The 19,446-nt window shown below is 46.5% G+C and overlaps 8 protein-coding genes across 8 annotated transcripts; 5 read left to right on the top strand and 3 right to left on the bottom strand.

The window, feature by feature from the left end:
- Nucleotides 1-1,721: 1,721 nt before the first annotated feature.
- LY89DRAFT_642399 (uncharacterized protein) lies at nucleotides 1,722-2,222 on the bottom strand. Its single transcript, XM_018211748.1, has 2 exons — nucleotides 1,966-2,222; nucleotides 1,722-1,918 (listed from the first exon to the last, which is right to left on the bottom strand). Exon 1 carries the CDS (start codon nucleotides 2,173-2,175, stop codon nucleotides 1,969-1,971), a length of 207 nt encoding a protein of 68 aa, XP_018073729.1. The 5' UTR covers nucleotides 2,176-2,222; the 3' UTR covers nucleotides 1,722-1,918; nucleotides 1,966-1,968.
- Nucleotides 2,223-3,491: 1,269 nt separating this feature from the next.
- LY89DRAFT_489373 (uncharacterized protein) lies at nucleotides 3,492-5,210 on the bottom strand. The gene is made up of 3 exons (XM_018207883.1): nucleotides 4,669-5,210; nucleotides 4,010-4,621; nucleotides 3,492-3,959 (listed from the first exon to the last, which is right to left on the bottom strand). Exons 1-3 carry the CDS (start codon nucleotides 5,044-5,046, stop codon nucleotides 3,801-3,803), a joined length of 1,149 nt encoding a protein of 382 aa, XP_018073730.1. The 5' UTR covers nucleotides 5,047-5,210; the 3' UTR covers nucleotides 3,492-3,800.
- Nucleotides 5,151-5,526, top strand: LY89DRAFT_489382 (uncharacterized protein). Its single transcript, XM_018207884.1, has one exon. The coding sequence runs from the start codon at nucleotides 5,255-5,257 to the stop codon at nucleotides 5,441-5,443; it is 189 nt and encodes a 62-aa protein (XP_018073731.1). The 5' UTR covers nucleotides 5,151-5,254; the 3' UTR covers nucleotides 5,444-5,526.
- Nucleotides 5,527-5,609: 83 nt separating this feature from the next.
- LY89DRAFT_731776 (Tim17-domain-containing protein) lies at nucleotides 5,610-6,326 on the bottom strand (the record flags this gene model as incomplete). Its single annotated transcript, XM_018219614.1, has 2 exons — nucleotides 5,610-5,633; nucleotides 5,694-6,326. 2 exons carry the CDS (start codon nucleotides 6,324-6,326, stop codon nucleotides 5,610-5,612), a joined length of 657 nt encoding a protein of 218 aa, XP_018073732.1.
- Nucleotides 6,327-7,050: 724 nt separating this feature from the next.
- LY89DRAFT_489399 (uncharacterized protein) lies at nucleotides 7,051-13,250 on the top strand. The gene is made up of 9 exons (XM_018207885.1): nucleotides 7,051-7,299; nucleotides 7,354-8,225; nucleotides 8,277-9,753; nucleotides 9,805-10,062; nucleotides 10,118-10,358; nucleotides 10,403-10,707; nucleotides 10,764-11,257; nucleotides 11,373-12,067; nucleotides 12,125-13,250. The coding sequence occupies exons 1-9, from the start codon at nucleotides 7,190-7,192 to the stop codon at nucleotides 13,043-13,045; spliced, it is 5,373 nt and encodes a 1,790-aa protein (XP_018073733.1). The 5' UTR covers nucleotides 7,051-7,189; the 3' UTR covers nucleotides 13,046-13,250.
- Nucleotides 13,251-13,547: 297 nt separating this feature from the next.
- LY89DRAFT_731778 (uncharacterized protein) lies at nucleotides 13,548-13,872 on the top strand (the record flags this gene model as incomplete). The annotated part of the gene is made up of 2 exons (XM_018219615.1): nucleotides 13,548-13,643; nucleotides 13,705-13,872. The coding sequence occupies 2 exons, from the start codon at nucleotides 13,548-13,550 to the stop codon at nucleotides 13,870-13,872; spliced, it is 264 nt and encodes an 87-aa protein (XP_018073734.1).
- Nucleotides 13,873-14,678: 806 nt separating this feature from the next.
- LY89DRAFT_731779 (uncharacterized protein) lies at nucleotides 14,679-15,767 on the top strand (the record flags this gene model as incomplete). The annotated part of the gene is made up of 1 exon (XM_018219616.1): nucleotides 14,679-15,767. One exon carries the CDS (start codon nucleotides 14,679-14,681, stop codon nucleotides 15,765-15,767), a length of 1,089 nt encoding a protein of 362 aa, XP_018073735.1.
- A 2,180-nt stretch (nucleotides 15,768-17,947) lies between these two features.
- LY89DRAFT_683239 (uncharacterized protein) lies at nucleotides 17,948-19,435 on the top strand. Its single transcript, XM_018214664.1, has 2 exons — nucleotides 17,948-18,128; nucleotides 18,200-19,435. Exons 1-2 carry the CDS (start codon nucleotides 18,120-18,122, stop codon nucleotides 19,307-19,309), a joined length of 1,119 nt encoding a protein of 372 aa, XP_018073736.1. The 5' UTR covers nucleotides 17,948-18,119; the 3' UTR covers nucleotides 19,310-19,435.
- Nucleotides 19,436-19,446: the final 11 nt, after the last annotated feature.

Here is a 19,446-nt window from a genome sequence, read left to right on the forward strand (position 1 = left end):
TCTTGTGCTTAGTAAATGAGAATTTCCAACCTTCTTGAACCTACGACAGAACCTGTAGGCTTCTTTGTTTTCTTCTGTCCGAAAAGCAGAGCATATAGATGATATGTTAAGTTGAGCTTACTAAGCCTCAATCCCAAGACCCTTTATACTCCGCTACTAATACAAAGTTTGTACAAGCGCTAACTGTCTTTCTTTCTCCTTCATCCTTCATTCACGCTTTATATAACATACCATCAACCTAACAAACTGATCGCACTTTACTTCACTCTAAGTTCGCTCCACATCTCGGACTTCTGAAGGACTATATATACAGCCATTACAGCCTTAGATGCAAGGCCGTAAAACAACTCCAAATAATGGGAAGGACCACTGGGAGATCTACTGTGCCTGTGACGTTCAGATTACTGGGAGTTCCATGTCTTGCGATAGTTATGCAGGTCTGTCGGCCTTGATAGCTGTTGAACACAGACGGCTTTTGTATTAGAACGATGATTGATAGTAATAAGAAGTAGTTGGCAATAGTTCCCTCAGACTAGTTGACAATAGAAACTGGAAATGAGACTACACGTTTACTTACGGATTCTCTGCTCCAAGTCCTCAAACCAATTTCGCGTCTCTGAGGAGCAGAGACACCGGGGTCGGGGAAACCACTTGACCACCATGTGATATGCCCGCAGGCTTGTAAGGAGAAGTTGATACTCTAGCCCAGAGGTTTGAAGCCATTTTATACCCTGGCCTCAGAGCAACTTTCCGCATGTATGCAGACTCAATCTTAGATTCACTTCTCCGCATCAGGTACGACTATTCACTCATCTGTATAGAACGTCAGGCTACTGCCAGACTCACAGCTCTCCAAATCTCCTATTTATAGGCACTATCTCAATTACCTATCTCTCAAACGTCATGGCACACCTACACTTCGAGCAAATTTTGGAGTTGTGGCAAATTTGCTGGGACAGAGCCGGGACAAACTGATGCTTGCATGAATTTCCTTCCATAGTCGCTCGTATATCCTTAAGACGCAGCTGAAAGTTTGTTGCTGTCATCTATTTTCTGTCGTCAAGATTCAAGAACCTTTCGTTGTCAACATCCCAACCATACAAACACAAATATATAATCACTACGCATTCTTCTTTAAACCGACACCCGAGCCGGGCTGCACCCGGCGCACCTATACTGCGGTTTCCTTGAGTTGGATCTTGTTAAAAATCTCTATGGAGCAATTTCGCAGTCTATATAGGTGCGAGCACGTGACCGAGCCTTCTTCCAAAGAAGAGTTTCAAAATGTTAGATTGGAATGTTCTTGGCTGTGTCAGAATATACAGACAGTATAAGTGCGACGTTAGAAGGGACATTGGAAACTTAATTTCAAAGACAGAGATAAAGAGGGAGAGTCCCAAGTTGTATGAGAACATTAAGAACTTCTCAGTATTGTGAAAAGATCAGACATTGGAAAGCTAATCTTAAAATTAGAGGTTGCATGATAAAGGCCTAGACTATGTGGGAACATAAAGAGAGTTTAAGTACCGCTGAAAGAAGGAACATTGGAGATTCCAAATGTGAAACGGTCTGGTTTGACATCTATCCGATGCTGGAATATATGGAAAAGGTCACTTATCACAGCTAAAGTTGAGACATGGATCATTGGGTGGCTGCATGAACTCTATGATATCTCAAGTTGCAAAGCGCTGAATTTTGAAAAGTCAATTGCTACCAAGCATCCCACCCCAATCAAATCGCTCGCTTGATTTGTGAAGAACTGCATATTTTGAAATGCACAACGTAGCGCAGAAATCAAATTCTTAGTCCAACATTCTCCAAAGCCCCATTTTGTTGTCCATCCACCACAGACCCAGCCATACCAACGTGCATGGTCCATGAAAGAAAAGATCGTAACATCAAAGCTGAGAAATTGGGACTGCAGAAAGTCAATATGCGGCATGGGTTAATTGGGGCACAGCTTACCATTCAACCGTCAGAAAGTCTAACGCAATAGAATGATCCATCCATAGCATACCAACGACAATCGCCAATATCGCCACTATCAATCGTCAAGCGGTTTCGTTGGGTCCAGGTTCCATCCAGCTCTCTGCACCAGTACATGCGGAAAGGATCATCATCGGCGGGCTTCATCTCTTGCTTCTTGTTAATCTCGGACTCTTGTGCAAGGAACATTTGACCTCCAAGAACTTCGGCGCCGGTTTGGCCTGGTTGTCCGTATCCTCCCGGTGCTCCATAGGGAAGATTGTAAGCCGGGTAGACGTTGGGGTAGTTTTGTGGAGGGGGTTGGTAGGGAGCTTGGTATTGCATTTGGTAAGGTGGTTGATAGGCGTGTTGGTTGTAGACCGCTTGCGGAGGAGTTACGTAGGGTTGTTGGTAGATAATGGGTTGTTGTGGTGGGTAGATCTAGAAACGAATGGTTAGCATAGTCCCTCTCATATGCATTGGCCCACGCAAAGAAAGCAGATCCAGAGAGTAACTTGCTGGCTGTGGGTAGAAGAAGTACGGAAAGCTCATGAGATGGTAAGGAAACTGTACAGGAGGAGCAGCCACTGGCACTACAGCCGGAGTTGGAACGACTGTGGGGACCTGAGCAACAGGCACAGTAGCCACCGGAACGGCAACAGTAGCTTGCGGGATGTATGCTACTCCTCCGACCAGGATACTGCCATCGTGTCGAGGGATGTAGGTGTGGACGCTGGGGCCATTGGTTGTATCTCCCTCCTGAGGTTGAAAGTTCTGCTCGACGACGACAGGAATAGGCATGATGGATGGCGCAGGCGTTAGCGATTTGAGGAATTGCTCAGGATGGATGAGACAAGATATCTCCGAAGTGTTCTTGATATTGACGTGTTGTTGGAAGGTTGTTATTCTGGCGAGAAATAAAAACGACACTGAACGCTTGTTGACGTTTTGTAAAGCGATGCGGAGTCAAAGGTGAATCACGCTACCCCGCATTGTTGAGAAGACAAAATGGGAAGGAGGACGAAGATGAACTGAACCAGAGCGAGATTGACGGCAAAGCAGCAGCAAAATGAAAATGCGGTACTCACAGCTGGAATTTTAGTACCAGTAACCTTGACCCATCCTCCAGCGCGCGGATCCCAATAAGTTATCTCTTTCTTCCTCTTCAACTGAGGATCATCCTCGAGGATGATATCGGTGAAGCAGGGAAGGCACATTCTTGAGGCTTGTCGTTGCAGACAGTCTAGCAAGCCGATGGATAGAATCGAGTTTTTCTAAAGTACGCGACAAGCATCCAATCGACGATGGAGAGATTGACTTGATTCGTGCCTAGAAGTCTATGAAATCGAACACTGGTTGCAGGTAAGGATTCAGATCATCAGACGAAGACGCGACTTACGATTCTGGAAGGAGCGTGCGGGAGTTGCTCAGATGATTGGCAGACCTAGTAGCTCCAATAAAGTATGGTGTACTTTAATTAATGGACCACTATTGGGTGTATCAAACAATAAGATTGGTATTTACTTCAGCATCTGGACTGCATATCAACCAAACTAGCATTGTACAAGAAAGGAGATTAGATTCAGGGGCAGACTCGTTTTAGTCTTTACATTGACTTTGTTAAAGCGAAGGTAGCTTGAGTGAGCAAAACTATGTCCTAGTCCGCATACCCCAACTGTACCATTGCGGAAAAGCGCAAGCCAATAGCTATCCAGTAGGTAATCTGATCCCAATCCTGTACCTACCTTTCCCGACGCTTCCGAGAGTCCGTACGGCCGGGGACTTCGACGTTTGATTTCTGGTTGCCAACAGAGTTGTGTCTGGACATGTCCTTATTACTCTTTCGTGAAGAGTCTGCCGCCCTTCATGAAAGGCTCACCGATATCTTCATCATCAAAGCCTGACTCCTTTATCAACTTTAAGAATTCGCGCTCGGCCCGTTCTTCATTTGCTCGAATCCTGGACCATTGAGCAACCGCAACTTTGTCAAGGTACTAATAATGTCAGTAAGTTCTCAATGGATGATCTCGCCATGGAATCTCACATGAATGATAGAAACGATAGGAGGCTTGCCTTCGTGGCTGTGCGAATGCTCCTGGAACTGAATGATCATCTTGTTGTAAGAAGCTAAGCTTGTGATATTATGCCATGCTCCCCTTTTTGCTCTAGCACTTCTCCCCTGCTCCGAGATGCGGTACAGCCAAGGCCCATGCTCAAGTGTATACCCTCGTCGTTTGACGGCTCCTGTATCTTGATCTGGCTGAGGTGTGCTGTTCAGGCTGCTCCTGGATCGTAGCGTTGACTCGGACATGGTTCTTGTAGATGTTAGGCTGCCAGAGCTCGAAATGCTGCTCGGTACGCTATCTTGGGAAGTGGTCGAACTAGAGAAGTCGACTTCCTCTCCATCATCTTGCTGCTCTTCTAGGTTGATGGGTGGTATCATCGAGAATTGAGTGGTCTCCTGAAGGATTTCTAAGAAGAACCAAAACTTGTTTTTGAAGTCGAAATACAAGTCCAGAATCTCATAATGCCCACCATGGCCACCACGAAGTACACCGAGAGCAACCTGGTAATCAAATCTCTTGATTGACTTCAAGGTTAAATTCTTGGTACCAAAATGCTTTGCGGATAGTCGAGCCTTTGCAACTGCGAATGCCTAAATTGATGTGAGTTTGGAAACTGGGTGTTCCGGGTGCGGCAGACCTTTTCTTTGAATGCACTATTGTGTAAGCTATCCGACAAGCCCAGAGATTCGATTTCTTCATCTAACAATTTCATGGTTTCCATCTTTAAGGTGATGTCCCGTGAGAAACATTGCTTCATGAGACTCCGCAGAAAGATGAGTCTCTTCTCTTCACGTTCTTCGTGCTTGAAGTCCAAAGTCGAGGAACTCCCAGTCAAGAACGCAGAGTCAAGCATGTTCATGTCGAGATTATCGGTATCTAGCATCGTCATGTTCTCGAGACTGGATTTTGGTAGATCATAGATAACCAATTGGTCTTCACCAGTGCGCAGTGCCCACTCGATTGCGAGCTCCTTCATCTCCGGAGCACTGAATCGTGGATACTTTGGGACTTCCATGATTTCGAAGTTTTCAAGTCAGAAACTTGGTGTGAAATAGCGATACTGAATATTTGTGCTGGTGGTTGATGTTCTGAAATGAGAATGGGTCGACGGAAGTTGCGACTGGAACAGCTAAGAAATACTCTTCAACTAAGAACATCCGATTTTTTTTTTAGAGATGAAAGTGAATCTGTTCACTAGGTCAGCAACACCTTTTTAACTACAAATGAAGCTAAGGGTCGAGGCATTGAGCACTTGCAGCACTTCAAGAAAGAGCCAATTGCTTGATATGTCGTTCCATTATACGCCATGCTTTCTGCGACGCCCACCACGCCTCATCAAACGCAACGGCGTGTTTTATCTACATATACATTCGGCCGTAACCGTAGCCAGAGGAGAGATCATCCATCGCTAATGCATCCCGCGCCTAATAACGAAGTCTATTGTAATCAAAACATGTTGGAAGAGGAGGTGCTGGTACAAGAGGAGGTTGGATGATAGTTGTTCGATACGGCGTACGTGGTTTTCGTGAGAGGAAAGAGCTTGGGCGAACATTCGGAAAGAGCCAGATTAAATCTGTATTAAAAGAGCGCTTTTCTTGTGACCTGCGTTGGGATTTTATTAGCTTGACTTGTCTACAGCAATATAAGCATAAGGACACTTACAGCCCATGCACCAGCAACCGTGGCGACGATGCCACCAGAGATCATCATAGGTCGAATTCCTCTGGTGCTCTTGAAGATCATCCCGCTTAATCCACCTGCCACAATACTGTTCACCGAATCGTGCTTTCCACGCATGTGCCCGATGAACGAGTTGAATCCATTATAAACCATCGCAATCACACCAGCAGAGTTGCCTAAGAAGGGTCCTCTCCGTGTCACTGCATTGAGCACCGAATTTAATCGCAGTTTCGGAGGTTGCCCACTCGATCGTCTTAATCCCTCCTGCAAGCCCCAAGCACCGCCCACAGTTAATGCGGTAAGGTAAGTCACTCCGGTTCCATAACAGAGATCATCAGACCAGCCTCGTGACGGCAACGCAGATTGCGAGCCTGGGAGATCCGATAACGCAGAATCTTCGAGAGATAAGTAATCGAGAGTTTGCTGATTCAGTCCAGCAAGTGGGTGGAGTTGTGAAGGGTCCGCAAAGGTAGGGCTGAGGAAGGACGAGACGTCTTGTGCTTCTTGAGGATCAAAAGGAGTAGGTTGAAAACTGTCCGCCGCAGGGTTTGAGGTGGAAGGAGTGGAGGTCGAGGACGTGGACTTTCGTCCTGTGAACTTGTCCCAGATCGACATTACGAGACGTTCCGAAGGAGTGCTGGAAGAGCTGTAAGTAAAGCGCCGGGGGGCTGCGAAGTTGTCTTGATGATTGACGACAAAATATTTTAGTTCTCAGCATGTCTGTTGTCGCCTGAGGCTTGAAGAGTGACATTAGCGTCAGACTTCCGACTCGCTTACTAAGGGTACACCAATCACAGACCGAAGTCGTCCCGCAGCAAGGAAAAACAGTTACACCGGCGTCTTCTTCTAAAGGTCAAAATCTACAACGACCATAGGATGTGAAGCTGTTTTTTTGAGAACATTTCCTGCTGCAAGAAATCGAAAGTAAGTTTCTTCATTGTCTAATGCCGATTTTCCAAACTATTGCAGGTGAGAATGTCGGTTAACATTAGGGACTTGTAGGGCTCATATTCGACTGGTGCAAAAAAGTCCTCTTTCAGAATCTCCAGACTCCTTCCATATGAGGCTGAAAGCTCCCGCCGTGCAACATCCTTTCATGAGAGACAAATAGCACTTGCAATAAGTAGTTTCTTCTCTGAGAGGTCCAGCACCATTCTGGTCAGTCATAAATACGCGCACGTGACTGAATAACTCTTTCGTCCCAGGATTATCGTCCTGAGGAAAATTCATACTGACGTGGCATAAGATTCTCAAGTATCTCAAATAAAATTCCTCATACTAGTTGCGTCTTTGTAGTCAACCATCCAAGACGCTAGTAGTCTACTTCCATGCCTTGGCGGTGAAAAGCAGAAAAGCTATTCTGTTCTAAACCACACGGTTCTGGAACTAGCTATTCTCCTGAAGGAGAGACTCAACCTTGAATATCGAGCACCCACAACATACAAGCTGATTTTTTCATCAAATAAAGGTTCAGCAAGATGGCAGATAGTAGAGGAGGCACCACTGCAGGTGCTTCTGAATCCCCACCATACGAAGATCGTCAGCTCTTGAAATGGATCGAAAGACAGCCAACGAAGAACCAACAACAGTAAGCAGTCATCTTCCTACTGATCTGAAAAACTGACTCATATCGTAATCTTAGTATTACATCGGAATGCCTCAAGTACTTCCTGGACAAAGCTGCTCAACCCCGACACGCATCGAACAATGCGTGTATCAAGCTCTGTTACTTTCTTGATCAGTGTCGAATCTCGAGTTCTTCTGTCATCCAAGGCGTCGCAATTTCTGAGAAGACTTGCTTAGAATTGTTCAGCTTTTATATCGAGTGGAACGAGAAAAATCAGAACCGATCAATGCGTCAAGTCTTGGAACTTGTTTGCTCTCTCATCACTCGCAATAAGGACATTGATATTGCGCTCTCTTTGAAGTCCTCGATCGTCCAAAGGACACTGGCTATTATCACGCATCAAGCTGCACAACCTTTGGTCAAACCAGCTTTCAAATGTCTGGAATACCTGGTCGGGAAAGGCACCATTTCTGTGCGAGGCCTCGTCGGCGCAGTTGAGGAAAGCGGAGCCGTCAGTGCCGACATGTCTGCATCAAAATATTCAGAAATCGAAGACAACTCGTGGGATGACTTCTTCGCTGGAGTGTTCGAGTGGATGACGCTTCCTGACATTTCCCCAGCTGCAGGCAAGTTTCTCGTCACAATATTCAGAGCTTTGAGAGATCAGAAATCCAAGGCTTCAGGGAATCGAAACGAGTACTCTGCATCATGGCAACGATGGATTAGGAATGGACTTGAAAAGAACCCTGAAAGCTTAGAGAACGTCAAGAATTACTTATTTCCACCACTGTTCAAGCTTGATCGGGCTGGGTCGATCATCTTTCTGAGGGACCTGAACATGGCTACTCCTTCGATGATCAGCGTGACGAAAGGTCTACACGCGCATCAGTTACTGCAGCTCTCTGCTATGGAGATGGGTAAAAAGGCAGGACTGATCGAAGAACCAGGTATTTCGCACAGTTGGCCCACATTAATTGTTATGATGCTGATCTGCTTAGCAACGCTTGATTGGCTCGTGAAGAGCAAGAAATCCTCTGAGACCATTGTCCTCACCGAAGATGCGTTGAAGCAATTGGTTTTTCATGCTTCCGACACTGTCCGCTCACTTGCTTTCTCGGTCATGGTTTCGTCTCTATCTTCAATTCGACCTTTCAGTTATGTGGCTCTCGAAATTCTGAAATCGTGCATGGATGTCCTCTACTCAGATCCAGATGCCAAGTTTCGCAATGAAGTCCTGAGTAATACGAAACATATGATTGAGAGACTGCGAGGAGCTACCTCTTCAATGGCCAGAGAAGTTGAGAATCTTTCATACCTGCCGCATGGAACCGGAACATTCAACGAAGGCCAGATGCAAGAACAGAAGGATCTCAGGGATGAAGTCATGGCTCTACTTGAAGCTCATAAAGACTTTCTGGCCTGGTATCTAGGGTTTTTGCTTGGAGAAATGATCCCCACTGCTTCATACCAACGACATATCACTGCCTTGAGAGCAACCCTATTGTTTGTGAACTCTGGCATACACGAGACAACACCACAATCCGCACGCGTCTTTGGAAGCTCTCCTGCATGGCCATTCTCTTTCCAATTCTTCACTCCAGGAGCAGTTCGCCTGTTAATGGACCTTCTGTTAGACCCATTCGAGGATGTAAGAAGTACTGCTGCGGACATTTTAAGGCTCGCTACACCTAGAGACTTCGATTCGGGCTCTGCGGTGTGTACGGAAGGTCAAGATACCTCAGTACAGACGCTTGGTACTCAGTTACATGTTCCTCTGTCTGGTGGATTAAATTTGGTGGACACCTCGCTTAAATCAACAGCTGGAAAACCCTGTGTATTGTCTCCTGCATCGTCCAGCAATACATTGGCAGATATTGCAAAGAGCAGAGAAGGTATCTCATGTTCGCAGACATCGTTATCAACTTCGACGTCGATGTTAGGATGCGGAGGCGTCGAAATTGAACGCGGTCATAAAACTCGCAATAGCTCGCTTAACAGCAATAGACAAGGAGATGACAGAACGCCCAAATCGAGTAATGGCACTGAGAAGGGAGGAAGTAGTATTTGTGGTAACAAGGCTGCAGAAGCTGTCGACAGAATCGAGCAAGCTCCAGCACTCAGAACACCCTCGTCAAGTGAGCTCGTCGAACCTGATAGCGCACGGAGCTTGAGTAACGGTTTAGACACCCTCAAAGAACCCAAAGAACCCGCAGAGGAACACAAAGATTTCGCCGCCTTACTATATTTTATCGACAGAGCCAAAGCAGTGTCAAGCAAGACTGGTCGTGCAGACTACTCAGACGGGTTGGCACGTTCTTATGAACTCTTGTATGGCATGCAGTGTTCCGCTGACGCAAGGAATAAATTGATGACACAGTTGATGGAAGATTTAGAGGAGAACCTTCGGATCGCAGAAAAAGACTTAGGGCAAGCTGTGCTAGAAGCACCCATTCATGGAAATTTTGCCGCACTAAGGTAAGTTTTGTCGCCGCAACGATACTAGCCTGCGACTCACCTTTTTCATAGACTCGTTTGGGACTCTCCAGCCTTCTCACAGCACCACAAACAGACGCAGCTCCATGATCTTGCCTTACGTGCTCAATTGGACGATTTACAGCAGCGCATGATCACAGGTTGTATTCGTATCTGGCACGCTGTCAAAGAGATCTTGTGCAACGACTCCCCTGAAGGCCATCTCCTCGAAGATCTGGATGACGTCGAAGTTGATCGTGTTGATACGAAGAACGTCCTAAGTTACAGCTTCAGAGCCATCCACGAATCAAGGTTAGAGATAATCCTAGTCGTTGATGTCTTCTCCAATTCTCGCTAACCCTTCCAGTAACTTGTTACAGTCTCTGCTCAAGAAGATCAAGATCCACCTACCCGACGAAGGTCCTCTCCTACCTATCGCGCTCTTCGAACAGATCGGGGACTTGACATTTGATCAGCTATCCAATCTTCGCCATCGAGGGGCCTTTTCTACTGTCTCACACACATTCAATATGAGTTGCGAGCTTACTCAATACAAGGGCTTGAAGCCTGGCACGAAGCTGGATGCTAAACTGGTGGACTGGTACAATGTATGTGAGGCTTCTAATAACACGATTCTTTACTGACTTTGCAGAAATCTCTGGAATGTATCCAACTACAAGCGTCTACAACACGTCGATCAGCTGGAATTCCAGCGATGCTCACTGGTATTATGATGGCCAAATCTTCAAACGCTTCTTTTGATACTATCATCAAGGAGTTGATGAAGGTTGCTTGGCTCCCAGCTGTCATTTCTCAGGACGACAACACGAGTATCCCTCAAGTACATGCTTTGAATTCGATCAAAGAAGCTTTCAAGAGCTCCTCTCTCGGTTTGTTATGTGAGCCATATATTGGAAACTGTTTACAATTGGCGGTACACTCTCTGAAATCCACAATGTAAGAAAACATCTCAATCTGTGTTGGTATTGCCTAGTTTACTGATATCTCAATAGCTGGGCTATTCGAAACTGCGGCCTCCTCTTATTGCGTAGTCTCATTGACACCATCTTCGGTACCAGTGTTAGCAAATCGGAGATCGAGAACGGCTGGGATGGACGTTCCATCAAGATCGATTACAACAGATATCCTGAGCTTACGAGCGTCATAGAGAAATTGCTTGCCTCTTCCGAGGATCTGTACGCCTTGAATTCTCCAGAGATCGTCCTTCCTGCTCTGGATATTCTTCGACGCGCTGGGCCTCCAAATGGCGATTCTACACTTCTTGTAAAACTCGTATCCGCACAATTACGCAGTGATATATGGCACGTTCGTGATATGGCGGCCCGAGCATATTGCGCTCTCACCATGGGACGAGATATTCCTACTTTAGTTGTCGAGTTGTTGACAGGCAAAGAAGGAGAACATTCTAATACCCGACACGGTCGCCTACTTTCAGCTAGGCGTATCGTAGAGCGCCATGCTTTGCTGAATCCACTTGCTGTTTTTGGTAAGCCCGTTCCGTTTCTTTGTTGTCTGGTCCCACTTGAGGATTTAGTCTTTGCACGTTTTGTGTTTTATTGCTATACAAGAAATGACTAGTTGCTGATGTCTATGTTCTCCAGATGTATCCGAAATATCAAAGGCTTGCTCTGCTCAATATCATCTTGAAAGATCTGCACCAAACTTCCGGTTGTTCATACTGGCTGAGATTATCGAGACTCAGAACGCTCAACTTTCGGCTGCATTAGCACTGTCAAAAGTGCCGGATTCTGTTTTCTCACAGGCAGATGAGAACTACCTATCTATGACCTTGAAGCTCCATCAAGCTCCGGAACTCCGCCTGGCACTTCTTAAACAAGCCTTCCTCATCGCAGCTGTTAATGAAAACTTCGTCTCGATCGCTGATATCACCAGAAGAGCTGCCGCGGTATTGGATTCTGATACGATGTTGGAAGTACTGCCCATCATATCTCAGGCATTCAAGTCAGACCCCAACTTGGTGAGAATCGCTCAAGCATATGCGGGTATTTACAAACGCAACATCGACGCCGATGTCAATGCAGCTGCCCTGAATTGCTTGTCCCAAGCTCTTGAGAACAAGTACGATTATGAAGTCTCTCAAGAGGGGCTGTCGGGAGTTTTTGCCGGACTCCAACCACGGTTCAGTGGCCCAATTCTGTTGAATGCCTGGGTCACCCTCAGTGGTTGGATGATGGCTGTCAAGTTTTCAAACTCCTTCGCTGGCACGGGCCGTTTGCTGCAGTCAGAGATTGGGGAGTGGGGTGTGACTCTAATGTGGCATGGAGAAGCCACAAAAGTAAGTAGTCACCTAGGCTTCTCACTTTTTGATTCGAAAGATTGCTAATCAACGTAGGACAACGATAGTAGACTCGCAGCAGCGAAGGCTATGCGCTGCGTATTGTCCCACAAGCAGTGGGTGAGTAAAGCAAAAGCCGACTTTCTTCCGGTTTTGCTTCCGCTTTACAACACGTTAAACGACGACGATAGCGAGATCAGGGAGATTGGGGCACAAATAGTGTCCCAGCTTGCTGGGGTCTCTCTCGTTGGCTTGGCTGCTGCCCGATGGCTGGCTAAAGACTTCATGCTACCAAAGTATGGAGCATCCCTCAAATTTGCCTGGAACGTGGTGGACAGGATCACTGGGACCACGCCAGAGCTTACCCAGCGCATGAACCCCCTCTTTTCCCTGGACATGCAACTAGACTTGGCAAGAGAGCAAGACGACGATCTCTTCAGCGTCGAGAAGCCAAATCTATACATCGACGAGAAGAGGGAGATTGACCTATGGGCACAAGTACTCAGCAACTTACGACAACAGATCGTTGAGGAAAGTCAGATCTCGCCGTGGGACTCCAAGCCTCTCAACGCCCTGCTGAACTGGACGATCGAAGGATTGGTCTCAGTAACCAACCTATTGGCCCTGTTACCCCGCTGCTCAGAATCAGATGCAAGCATTTTCACCGCATGTGTGAGAGTTATCGCTGCCTCTGCTGCTCTCTTCGATTACCACGACAACATTTGTAAGGCAAACCCTGACGCCAACGACTTGAAGGGCTATGCAACATGGGTCGCCAAATCTGATGAGATCCGCGGGCTTCTGCGCAAATGGACAGTGCTCGCCATTGAACAAGGATTTCACGAATCCATCTTAGCCAAATTGCTCGAACGAGAGCCTCCAGAATCACACCTTCGAAAGCAATACGAAGAAGCTTGCAAACTTGTTGCGGACTTCAGACTTGTTGGCCGCTTTGACTCCAGCACGAACCCACAATAAAGGTCTTGAAAGACGTTGAAAAAAGCACTTGCAAGTCATCTCTCGGGCGGACCGATATCTAAGGTTCCACATTCTACAATACTTCGATCCTCTTTCTTCTCCAACGCTAAGCGGAACGGCCGAACTAATTCTCCGATAAACCACTATTTTCGTTGTTGACTTCGACTTTGGCAACGCTAAAGAAGATTTTGCGATCTGCTACTTTCTCCGAAATCACCACCAGAGCTCATCTTTCACACTTCAACTATCAACCCTCAAACCCCTTCCTTCGACGCTCTTCGCAAATTCTGTTCCGGATTGCTCTCATCCAATCTCTGCGCCGAATCGTCTCCTCCAAATCACAAGCATTCGCTTCAGCAAGGTCAGTCCATCCTTGCTCTTCTCGCGCCATTGTTGATAGTAGGTCTAACGGCTCTGTTTACAGTTCCTCGATTCCCTCCAGTCCACATTTCAGACCTTCGAACCTCCTCCGCTATCGACCTTCGTCAGCAATACAGCAAACATGCAATATACCCTCGGCATCTTCTTGATTCTCCTCATTGCTGTCGTGATCAGTGTTGCTATCTTCTTCATGTGCCGCTCTTATATGGGCCCTTTCGTAAGCCTCCCTCCCTTTATTATTGTCATACAGAGGCCTTTGGCTAATACTCATATTTCAGGTTGAACGCATGGAGGAAGCTCGTCAGGAGCGTCGCTGGGAGCGTGCTCGTCGTGCTGAGCGTCGCAAGATGGAGCAGCGCCGCAAGGACGAGGCTGGAGGTATCACATGTTTGACTGAAATTACGATCACTAGCGAGGATTCTTCTTCCTTTACTGGTCTTGTCTAGAGTACAACTTCTCCTTGCGAATACATATCGGGCAGTGGACACAGATCGAGAGGCGGAATTTGTATGATCGTGGTCTGCAACTCGAATGAATAAAGTCCTTCGCACAAATGTTTGCTCTTGCATATTCTTCGTGACTCTACACAGCGTTGAGGATTCCATTATAAATTCACTCTACAATGTATGAAGAATGACTCGCTGACATCTCACATAGCATCATACTCTGCTGAAAGGTTCAAATACTCTTGTTTCAACAAATATCAGAACAACAACCGAAAGTGTTGAGACTTTGATCAGATTCCTGAAAGATAGCGAGATTATCCACCACTGTCTTTACCGTCATCATAGCGAGAACCACCGGCAAGCTGAAGAGTCCCAAGCATACTATCAACCAGCATATGACTGACCTATTCCTTCAATCAAGGGGGTCATATTGTTTACATGATAGCCTGAACATCAAATTTGAAATCGAATATTCCGAAGACCGTTGGATCATCATCTGGCAATCGAGATCCGTAGAGCAGCCCAAGTCTTGAGAACCAAGCCAACTCGATTGTTCAGAAGCGATTCGTACTTGGAAACAGACAATTTGACGGCTCAGAGCCGGCTATTGAGAATTTATTCTCCGTTTTAAATTCCTTCTTAACCGAGTCAGCCTCACGATCTGGAGTCAACATCGACCAAAGCTTTGGAGTCCTCTTTCTGAAGCCAGCACAACACATGCCACCGCAGTTTCGCTCCAAGCTCGAAAACATCATACGTACTTTCAAAGAGCTGTTTGTTAGCACTGTACGTATCACGAAAGCAAAATGGCTTCCGCACTTCCTGCCTCTCTCTCACTGTACGGCGCTACCGTAACGAGAACCTTCACCACCACCTACAACGCGACCCCCAACGAGCTCTCATATACGATTCTGTACCCACCTGCCTCTGTTATCGGAAGCCTACAGTTTACAGTCGTTCCTCCCTACTCTCCGAATCAGATCGCTCCAAGTCCTCCACCTACCTTGACCCTAACGGATGTCGTTGGCATTGCATATAGCAATAACGGCGTACCCTTGATGACTGCAACCTTAGCACAAGGTGCCGCACATTCCACTCCTACATATGTTACTGTGGTTCCTTCTGCGAGTTCGACGGTCGTTGTTACAACTGGTGGTTCGTGCGTGGACTGGAGCTGCTGGGGCCAGGGCAAGCAAGGAGGGTTCATAGCCTGTGTCATCATTCTCTTGGTCGCTCTAATCATTGGTTTATGGTGGATCTTTCAAGTACGACCAAACATTCTGGGGAGATGGGGAAAGGCAAAGCCTAGTGACGATGAGGAATTGGGTATACCTGGCCTTGATATCGTCCCAAGACGCCGACGAAGAAGAAGCTCCGACTCGGGCACTGTGACCGAGCAGGTCATTCGGAACTCAAGAACCATGGAGGTTGTACCGGAAGGTACGATGACCGTACCAGCCTATCGTGTATATCACAGTTCGAGTGGGTCCAGCAGCGATCCTCGAGTGGGGGAGCCGATTGTCAATGGCGGACTGGACCGAATTTCAAGACATAGCAAATCATCCAGCAGCTCCGGGTCTTCGAGGGGTAGCATAAAGAAGCGATCTTCGACGTACATTGGTGAACTGCACCCCTACCGTTCTATCTATACCAACACGCCAGCCCCGCCAGTTCCGGACGATGTCAGTGTGAAGGATTGGGCCTATGACGCCGCAGTCGCTGGGGAGATTGGCGGAATTGAGGCAGTACCAGGCTCAAATGTCTGGAAAGGAAGTATTGGTTACAGGAAGCCCAAAGGTCGGCGCACAAGCCAACACTGTGCGGAAGCCCGAAAGTCTGTTTCGGGTGTCCTGGTCACCAAACCCGTTAACCCTTCAGCATGTGTCATAAACTGAGAAAGGATGATAGATTATACTTGGAATGGACAACCATCAAAGTTGGAATTCTCGTTGTCAGATTTGTAATCTAAGAATGCAAAAGTGTTGGGAGCAGTCTTGTCCCCCCTTTATGAGTCTCGCTTCGTGATTATGTAAGCTTGTCTTGGCAACTCAAAACAGACCTCACTAATCTTGACCTTCCGAACATTATGATAGTCTAAAGTTCTGGCTTTTCTTCTCACATCTTCTCCACTCTAGTTTCCATACATGATGGAACCAGCAATCAGCGACGTTTGCGGTACAATCACAGGTCTGTTCGTGTGGTACAAGAATGCTCTGCGAAGTGTCACTACCACGTAGCAAACAAAAGTTGGCAAGCACATTTGTTCTTTGAAAGAATTCAACTTGTAATTCTAATATCTTGATATTCTGGTGTCATGTCAGCTCCTAGATCCAGCATGTAAGTGCCAAAGGAATATTCGGCATTGCACTCATTTGCTGCTCACTTTGAGGTTGCTGAGTATACAAACCCAATAATCGTGTCAACACAGGCTGCAGCTAGTGACAGTACAACAAGTTACCAGATCTGCTGCGCCAATGGGTGGGTGACAACAACCACGGCCACAGCCACAGCGACCTCAACGTTTATACATATTGAATACGGTACTGGGAAACCTACGCCCATTCAAGGGGCAATAATCGTGTTGGGTATCACTTGCGGAATAATGTCTCTTGCACTGATGTTGATTATAGTCTCCCATTTTAAACGGGCCAGCGAACAAAGGAAGAAAGCAGATCCCAAGGCTACTTCCAAGAAGAAAGACATGGCCTATCTCAAGTCGAGCCCTCCATTACATACTCTGATCTGAACTACGATATCAGTATATGCACCGATGCGGGGTCGAGGAGGCATAGATCAAGTTACAGTCAATGTGCGGAGGAGTATCAAAAGCATAGACCGAGTGAGGATGTAGAGGGCATGTACGTACCAGCTCGCAGGTTTAGGAATTTCCCAGGAGCCACGACTTACTTCCCAAATAACCAAAGTACTCCACCAGTGTTTCGAGAACTGTTTGCGGTACCAGCAAGGACGAAAGTGCCAAACTCAAGAGATTCGTCGTCGAGGACGGTAGATCTGATGATGGATGCTTCTGAAGTTCACGATAGGCAGGATTGGGCAGCAAAAGATGCAGCATCTGAGATACAGATGCGACATCCTTCACAGCATTTGGAGCGGAATCGAGGACATTCGAGGATGCACTGATACTGACTGAATATCGAACCTGTAACAGAAACCATTCGATCTATGTGTTTGTTCACGGCTTAAGAACATGAACCTAATACTAATTTGTGCATAGAAGCAGCTTGATATTCGAGTGAGGCTAGATTATTTAGGTATGGAGAAGTGTGGGCTCGTGGCCTTTACGGCGCAACTTGTTTTGTCTTCAAGAACAACAATACGAAATGCACACTTCATATTCGAAATTCAAAACTACAAATAACACAAAAGCAGAATTTTTGCATAGTTCATCGCAGTAAGCAACGGCGCGCTCAATCCAGCTTGAACTATAGCCACCGATTAGAACATATCTTCTGTATTTTTCCGAATAGGGCTCTTCGGAACCAATAGCCCCTCCATGGGGATCAATTGAGAAATATACGGGCTAGGGAACCACGACGAGGGAGATAATATACTTTCTGAAATTCTGCACAAAAAATACGGGGATTTAAGCGCCGAGATTTGAAACAGAACTACGGTGTATTGAGGCTTCTGCTGTTGACATGTGAATATCATCTTGGTTGGTTACTGTGTGGCTGAGCGAGACTCTTGAGCGTTGGTGCGGGACATGGGAAGTATTTGGACGACAGTGGAACATGGAGCTATGGTCTGGTGGCAAAACTCGTGCAGCTTAGAGATTACTTCTTCGAATTCTACCTTGATAATCAGTAAACATGCAAATAGTCAACCCAAATGCCTTACGATGGCGTTTTTGAAATACGTGACTTCAAAAGTGATTCGTATGCTGAGACATTGAGCAAGTATAAAGAGAAACTAGTCCACGTTCGCATTAGGATTCTACTAGTGTATCATAACTAGTCCTAGATTAGCTAGTCCTAGCCCTAGTCTTAGATTAGTCAGCACGATCTGCCTTAAGGCAGATCGACACCTCTTAATGCAAGTCAGTCATCTCCACATTCACTTTTCGCCCCAACTAGCCAATGTATCACGCATATCGCTTCATTTTTGCGCGTCGTTCTCAACTAAACAATACATCTGCACAACACCACCTCTACAAAGAAAATCATCTGCAGTCAAAATCTCCATTTAGATCTAAATAGAAGGCGGCACCTCAGGGCGTCATCTTGATCATGGCAGTGGTAAGCTACTGTGTCTTTGTCTATTTGTCGCAAATCATATCCGTAGAGCAGGCTAACCAAAACCCATGCAGCAATTCGCAAACGAAGCCTATCTCGTGGAGGCTCAATTTACTGGCGCAATATGTCCATCGATCCATAACCCAACACCAGACTTCACGCGCCAGTTCAAGTGGTTCGAAAAGCTCTCCTTAGAGTTGCGCCTCGAAATCTACGATCTTACCCTTCCAGAAGCTCGTATTCTTCAAATCGGACACACCCGAGTCAAAGTCGAGCGCGATGGCCAGAAGGACAAATTGCAAGAGGGGAAAGCTTTGAGAAACGCTCGAGAGCCAGACTGCTCTGGTGTCGAGAAATCTGACTCGATGTGCGTTGTTGAGTCTCTCAAACCCCCCAGTGATGGTAGAAATCTTCCGTGGGTTCTCTTAGCTGTGAACAAAGAGACTCGAGAATATGCCCAGAAACGATACCATTTGAGCTTTCAAGAGACTTTCAGTGGCGGAGCTGGAATTTATGTTGACTTCGAACGAGATACGCTGCTTTGCGACAGCAGTGTCTCTCTACAAGCGCTTTGCGGTAGTTACACGTTTCAGGGCAGGGAACTCCGTCTTATGTGGGCCGTTGTTACAGATGACATCATTACTAATGACAACGTGCAGTTGATTACGAGGATATCTGAGGACACTACGGCCAAGTTTCGATACCTCGCAGTTAATGCTCAATTAAACAACTCGCTCGTTCCGATCTTGGCGACATTTCCGAACTTGAAGCAGGTGGATATACATACACCAAAGGACCTCATGGATTTCCCAAAGAGGCTGATTGATCCAGCACCAATATTGAAGGAGTGGAAAGCTTTGAGACTCAGGATCATTTCCGAGCAGCAGTCTCCCCTTGATAGAAGTGACAAACACTTGCAAATCAAGGAGACCGGGAACGATAAGAATGCCAACGAAGAAGATACGAGTAACGGGGAGAACGGAGAAAAGGATAGCGAGAGTGATGGCAATAAGAATGAGGGCGGTAAAGTCTCTGAATATGGCAAAAGAGTGAGCACAGAAACATCGGGAAATTTTCCAGAAGTCAGACTATGGGCCAGGGAAGAATTTGAGAGCAAAGTGGAGCTTAAGGGAGCAGCAACTAGTCAGTTCAGAGATTCGATTTTTTCGATTTTGGTGGGGTGATTTTGAGGGGATTCAGGGGCGAAATGGCAAAAAAGAGCACTTTGATTGGTCAAAAGAGGCGGTGAAAAACTCAAATCTTAACCCACCACCATTCTACCGATTTAAAGCTCCACAAAAACACTAAGAATCATGCATTC

The sequence above is a fragment of the Mollisia scopiformis genome (genome assembly GCF_001500285.1).
Source record: "Mollisia scopiformis unplaced genomic scaffold LY89scaffold_8, whole genome shotgun sequence".
Taxonomy (NCBI): Eukaryota; Fungi; Ascomycota; class Leotiomycetes; order Helotiales; family Mollisiaceae; genus Mollisia; species Mollisia scopiformis.